Source organism: Benincasa hispida, chromosome 8, assembly GCF_027475165.1.
Source record: "Benincasa hispida cultivar pf3 chromosome 8, pf3_genome.v1.1, whole genome shotgun sequence".
NCBI classification, from domain to species: Eukaryota; Viridiplantae; Streptophyta; class Magnoliopsida; order Cucurbitales; family Cucurbitaceae; genus Benincasa; species Benincasa hispida.
In genome coordinates, this window is record NC_143485.1 from 34,175,029 (window position 1) to 34,181,805 (window position 6,777).

A 6,777-nucleotide genomic window follows, 5' to 3' on the forward strand; every position below is an offset into this window, starting at 1 on the left:
CACTCCTCCCCCATTCCCCCGTCTAATCGGGGAATCCCCGCCCCGTCCTTATGGGGAAATCGAACATCTCTAGTCTCGTTGATAGAAAATTTAATGTCATGTTTATCCCATTAAAAACGTAATAGATCCATAATTTTTTTTAAAAAAAAACAAGCCTCGTTTAATTATTTTTTGTGTTGTTTATTTGTGTTATATATTTGTGCTATCACATGGATCCCACATCTTAATCTGTAATGAAATAATGTAACGTGATTGATGAATAAAGAGTACTCAATATGATTGTGTATGAGAATTACGTCTTATCGTTATTCTTACCATTATAGTTACCGGTACAACTATCATTGTTGTTATACTGAAAAATTATCAATTTTGACATATTTACTGACCCTAAAAAATAGAGGTAGAGATAACGATAACAGTAAATCTGACAAGATTCATAATTTTAAGTAAATACGATCAAAATCAATCTGATTACATTTACGATTCAAGCTCATTACAATTAATCCATCGATGAAATTTCATTACTATTACACTCAATTTCATTATGGTTTGGTAAACGTGGCATAAAAACATACCTTTGAAAGAATGATTCAAAAAAGTAGAGGTAGAAGTAACAATAATAGTAAATCTGACAAAATTCATAATTTTAAATACGATCAAAATCAATCCAATTACGTTTACGATTCAAGCTCATTACCATTAATTCATCGATGAAATTTCATTACCATTACATCAATCTTCGTTATGGTTTGGTAAATGTAGCCTAAAAACAATGATTCAACAAAATAAAGTTATATTTCATGTTTTTATATATGTGTCTAATAGCGTATTCAAAAATTGGATTCTAATTTAAACTAAAATGTCTTTGATACCATATTTATAAATTATAGAATTAGTTAATTTTTCCACTAAATATTAGATGACAATAGTTATTATTAATTTATTTATGAACATATTTTATATTAAAAAAATATAATTATTATTTCTAAATGTTATATGACTTATAATACATTACGTAATACAATTTATATTTCAATTTTTTTTAAAATAATTTGATTTATAACATAACATACTTCATTTTTAAATATGTTTATATTTATTTAATATAATTCTAAATTTTATAATTTAAAATTCAAAATATGGATATAATGAAAATAAAAAAATGTTGTTTTAAAAATTTACATTGATTTGATCATAAAATCCAAAAAACGGATTTTATAAGTAGAGTATGAATGATCAACCTAACACATATTTGTTGAACTCAATGAAACTGAGAAATATGTGCAAGATCTTAAAATTTGACCAACATTTTTGAAGTCCTTTTTAAGAAAAACAGGATTTTTTACCAAAAGAAAAACAAGTCTAATTCTTATTAAACAAACATATTTTTCTAATATATATGTGCGCGTGAAAATGAACGTAACACAACTATACTTACATGGTAGCGATGAATAGGTATATAACAATAATATAACAACCTAAACATAGTTCAATTGACGTAGTCATACATTATTGACCAAGAGATTTATATTAGAATATTACTACTCCAAATGCTAGTGAATCAAAACAACAATATATATATATATATGTGCCTGCGCGCGCTAGTCCTTGAATTTTAAAACTGGTACCTATTTGATCTATGAATTTTTAAAATTATAATTTTAGCTATCGAATATTAAAAGTTTTTACAATTTATTAATCCACATAATATACAAAATTCTATATCTATAGAGTTCAAATTTATATCAATTCAATTGATTTTTAAAATTTGCAGTCATTATATTGGCTTTCTTAAAATAAAATAACATTTTCTTACAACCATGTAAGATGGGAACTCTCACATTGAGATTTAAAGTAGAGGCTTTATATGATTTGAGTTATGTTCATTTCGGTAAATATATATTTTCTTTTTAACTTTGATATGGATTTTTTATACCGTTGATTTACCAACAAAAATCTAAGATTAAAAAAAACCATATGAAACAAAGAAACATTTCCTTGCCATTATTTGGCAATTAAGAGGTCATCTCTCCCGTATTGCTTGCTTCATTATTAGTTTTAGCGTTTTTTTTTTTTTTTTTTAAAGGTATGGTAACTAAAGTGTGGGGTGGGGATTGAACCTCAGACCACGAGGTTAATAATATAAACATTGTGACAATTGAGTAACGCTCTTGTAGGCTAGTTTTAGTCTTTTTTTTTCCCCTCTCTCTTTTCAAAATTTAATGCAAGTAGTATTTTTATGTTAATCAAACTATATAGTTTTCTTCGTGTAAAAATGAGTGTGAATAGATTAGTGATAGAGAAATATGTGATGATAATATGACAATTTTTTTAACAATATGTGGGACGGAAGAAACGGACCTCTGATTTCGAGGTTGTTAATAAAACACTATACCAAATGAGTTATGCTCATTTTGGCAATAATATGACAACCTAAACATAGTTCAATCGGTGTAGTCATATATATCCTTCATGAAGAGAGGTTATGTAGATACATCTTTCGACTCTAAATGTTGTCAAACTCAAAAGGAAAAATAAAAATAAAAATTTAATCCTTGAACTTTGAAGTTTGTGTCTATTTGATTTATGAGCATTCAAAATTACAATTTTAATCGTTAAATATTTAAATTTTCTAAAATTTACAAACCTACTAACATAGAAAACTAAAAAGTTAGAATCATATTAGACATAAAATTCAAATTTATTAGCATTGACACAAAATTGAAAGATAAGAACAATTAATTAAAAGTTTATAAGCTAAATAGACAACTCGAAGTTGATTAAACTATAGGGTATAATGAGTATTGTATTAGTATAGTATAGCAAGCATCCTTTACAAACTTCTTTACAATATCAGTATATGATGTGGAAGAAGATACACAAAAAGGAACTACTGTATCAACCCAAAAACAAAACAAGCCAAAATGAGAGAGAATAAAGAAGTGCAAACTTTGAGAGAGTTTTTCTTAACATTCTAGCTCTTGATGCACTGTTATCTCATGGAATACTTGCAATCTGTTTCTCCTCATCAAGTTGTTTTCCTGCCCAGAATTACAACAAACCTCAGTTGTCAAATCTTTCCTTGGCAGTGGCGAGGTGCAGCGGTTATTGGTCGACTCTAGCATAGGCTGTTGGTCGAAATACAAGGGTCGCCGTACTGCCGGATTTCTCAACAAAACAACGTCACCTGAGTCTTTAGCTCCATCTTTGATCTCAAGTGAATCAAATGTTATGATATCTTCCACTTGATTATTGCTGCTTGGACTCTGATTTTTCTGGTGGAGTATGTTGGAATTTAGATTTTCATCATTGAACTTGAACTCTCCATTGTCACTGCTGCTGCTCCAATTGTCGTCAAAGCAATTGACTTGACCTCTTCCGCTTGACGACGACATTTCTTCTGTATCTTCTTCTTTCTCGACGTCACTGTCTTCTTCCTCTTCTTCAACCATATCTGCCCAACTTTTCTTCCCACCAACTGTTGATGAATTATCTTTGAACTTTTGATCAACAGTTACGTGTTCTTCCTTTATCTTGATCGAGCCGTACAGCACTGCGCCTTCTCCATACTTGATATCTCCACAAGAAGTCTTTTTCCAGTCTGCAGCAAGATCTTGAGGTTCATCACTCACTGCTCTGGAAAGTTCAGATCTTCCAAAGTTTGAATCTTGAATATTTTCAGTGTTTGTGGGCGGCTCAAATGAAAGTTTTCTACTAGAACTGCTGCTGATCAAACTTCGGAAGCATTCGGTCGCCTTTCTCGAATGTTCTCCTCCATTCATACCCCATGAACAACTCCTTGGCTGTGTAAATGGAACTTCCAGTTCAGCTGGATCAGGAGCTGCAGACCTGTACTTTGTCTTGTAATTCGAAGTCGGTCCGGCGGTTCCTTCAGATTCAGAAGAAGCATCTACAACAAAGCCATTGTCAAAACTTTGATCCTTCATTGAAGGATTCTCAAACAAAACTTTCCTAGATCTTTTTCGCTGCTGCCTCCTTTCCTTCGACCGCCATCGATTATTGAATTCCCAAAAGGAGTTTTTCGGTTGAGTGAATGGAACTTCGACATTTCTTTTCGCTGGAATCGGAGATGAATACAGTGAGCAGCAGTTGAAACTCTCATCTACTAATCTCAATAAACCATCCTGGTTGTTTCGGTTTCCCTTCTTTTTGATGGGAAGAATGCAGGAGTCAGTTTTTCCTAGATTTTCAATGAAACAACCTTCACTCCATTTATCACAATGCAGATAATTATGTGAAGAATTCACAGCTCCATTTGACTTGTTCTCATAGCAATCCCAGTGATGATTGTCGTCCCGACTATTTTCATTGATGTACATCTGTTCATCATCATGAGTCCACCTTGTGGATGTAGTCATCTGAGGAACACAAGGCCCAGCTCTAGCAGTCGTGTTCTTTGAGGTTATTGCAGTCACAGTGCAGTTATCTTCTTCGTGTCCTGTTGAATTGAATGAATTTGATTCTTTTTCGGCCAGCATGTGAGACGCACGTTCAAATGATTTGGCATATGATTCTTCCATGGGCTTACCTCCAGAAGAAGCTCTTACAGACTGAAGCAGAGACTTTGCTTCCAGGAGCCGATTCGTAAGGATCAGACAGATAGCAAGATTGCATTTTTTGTTGTTATCTGACTCGAGAGACAAAGCTTTCCTGCAAGCAAAAATTACTTCCTTAAAAACTTATGAATTTATGATGCCTTGGATGTTAGAAAACATGAAAAAAGCTAGCTCTCATTCCAATGGTAAATCTTAACCTCATTGGATCAAAGTATACGGAGGAAACCGACTCACCGGTAATAATCTTCAGCGACATAGACATTGTCCAGCTGCAAGAAAGCCCAGGCCAAGTTGCCAAGAACTCTGAGTTGGGAAAGAGTTCTTGTAAGTCCGATGTAGAATTAATCAAGAAAAGAACAAAAACAAATTTAATAGCTACCTTGATTTCTCTTGTTCAATGGTAATTTGCACCTTCTTCCCCTGGGATCTTGCAGCCTTCGTCCTCTTCCCTCCAAAAACCGTGCCTTCTTCGATCTGTTTCAGCTTGCATTGAAGCATATCAATCTCTTCTTCTATTCTTCCAGATCTCTGCAAGAAAATTCAATCTCAAATGACATCTATGGGACTGAACAATGATTTCTTAAACATTGCCATATTCATTAAAAATTGAGACTGAACAATGGTTTCTCTCTTTACAGTAAACAGAATACACAAATCTCATTCATTAAACCAACAAAAGTTCTTACCTTGTATAATTCAATCAAGACATTGTCAATGGATTCCTGAGAATCATAAGGGCAGAGATGGCGAAACGATCTGATCGCCTCAATTGCCTCATCGGAGCGGTCCAGCTGCTTCATCACTACAGCCATGTCTTTCAGTGCACTATCCACTCGATCACCGGCATTTATCGCTGCCCAAAACAGAGAAACAGCCCTACTAGGATCTTTGTCTATCAACTGCAAAAGCAAAAATGACCAAAGACCTAAATTTTCATCACTTCAAAACGCCGAAACCCCCTTTGATACTCATTTAGTTTTTGAAAATTAAATCTAAAAACACCCTTTCTGCCTATAAATCTATTGATGTGTAAATCTACTTCTAACTAATGTTTTAAAAAACCAAACCAAGTTTTGAAAAAAAATCATTTTTAAAAACTTGTTTTTGTTTTTTGAATTTGGCTAAGAATTCAACTCTCAACTCTACCGTAAGAAATTGAGAGGAAATAATTTTCAAAAACCAAATGGTTTCTAGTACATACATTCTAATCACTAATCATCTACAAACTCATTGAAACAAGAACACAGCTTTAATTTCTTCAAGCTTTTAATCAGTTCAACCAAACCCCAAATGATCCATTTTATTAAACTAACAACTAATCTCCAATTCATTCCTCTCTGTTTCTCATTAATTCCCACTTAAAAACCCAACATTATTTGAATTAACCACCACAGAGAAGGAAAGAAACAGATTCAAAAACAGAACCAACAATCTTCAATTCAAGAACCAGAAACTTCAAAACAAAAAACAGAACAAAGCCACCAAGAACAAAACAGAGTACCAATCAACAAAAGAATTCGAACCCAAAATTCAAAAACTCACAAACCTGAACTTGTTTAGCCTTAACATAGGGAGAGTCCCCGGCGGGAACTTTATGAATGACATGAAAAAGATCAGACTTATTTGCAGAATTAGGAGACGATCTTTTCCTCTCTGAGAATGGCGACGTTTTGATTGACCGGAACGGCCTGGATTTCCACGACGGCGGTGGGGTTGAAAATCCCTTGCAGGGAAAATTGTTCTTGCCGCTGTTCGTCCACATGGGGTTCCTCAATCTCAACTGAATTTTCCCGAGAAAAATTTCGGTCTCAGTTTCTCGTCCTAGAAAATCGCCAAGAAAAAACAAGTTTTCTTTTGATGGGTTTTTGTCTTCTCGTTCTTGGGCTAGATATTCTTCTTTGGATCTTGCATGGGATTGATTATTATTGTGGTTAGAACAAATACAGAGAGAAGTGTGAAGTGAAAAGGCGAGAACGAAAAAGCGATGATGGTCCTGAAGAGTGGGGAACAAAAAATTAGCCGTTTTATATAATTACTAGCCGTTGAGAATTTCGATTACTTCACACGTGTGGGGACTTGAGAGACGTGTTTACAAACCGGAACGGTTGCTATAGATGGGTCGGGGGGTTTTTTATTTTTTATTTGTTTATTTATTTTTACCTTTTTTTTTTTTTTTTTTTTTTGAATTTGAATTGAGATG

At 33.4% G+C, this 6,777-nt stretch overlaps 1 protein-coding gene across 2 annotated transcripts; it reads right to left on the minus strand.

Moving 5' to 3' along the window:
* Positions 1 to 2,776: 2,776 nt before the first annotated feature.
* On the minus strand, positions 2,777 to 6,491 carry LOC120082846 (uncharacterized). Of its 2 annotated transcripts, XM_039038183.2 has the most exons (6): positions 6,124 to 6,491; positions 5,264 to 5,476; positions 4,957 to 5,105; positions 4,812 to 4,880; positions 4,550 to 4,671; positions 2,777 to 4,459 (listed from the first exon to the last, which is right to left on the minus strand). In XM_039038183.2, the coding sequence occupies exons 1-6, from the start codon at positions 6,337 to 6,339 to the stop codon at positions 2,967 to 2,969; spliced, it is 2,262 nt and encodes a 753-aa protein (XP_038894111.1). In that variant the 5' UTR covers positions 6,340 to 6,491; the 3' UTR covers positions 2,777 to 2,966. The 2 variants fall into 2 exon arrangements, with proteins under 2 accessions (XP_038894111.1, XP_038894110.1); XM_039038182.2 differs by having other exon boundaries at positions 2,777 to 4,671.
* Positions 6,492 to 6,777: the final 286 nt, after the last annotated feature.

Excerpts from the sequence above, each read along its gene's own strand:
- LOC120082846 (XM_039038182.2), bottom strand. The coding sequence starts at position 6,339 with ATGTGGACGAACAGCGGCAAGAACAATTTTCCCTGCAAGGGATTTTCA. Across the intron at positions 5,477-6,123 it reads TTAAGGCTAAACAAGTTCAG|TTGATAGACAAAGATCCTAG; the intron begins GTTTGTGAGTTT and ends TTGCTTTTGCAG. Across the intron at positions 4,672-4,811 it reads GTCGCTGAAGATTATTACCG|GAAAGCTTTGTCTCTCGAGT; the intron begins GTGAGTCGGTTT and ends TTTTGCTTGCAG.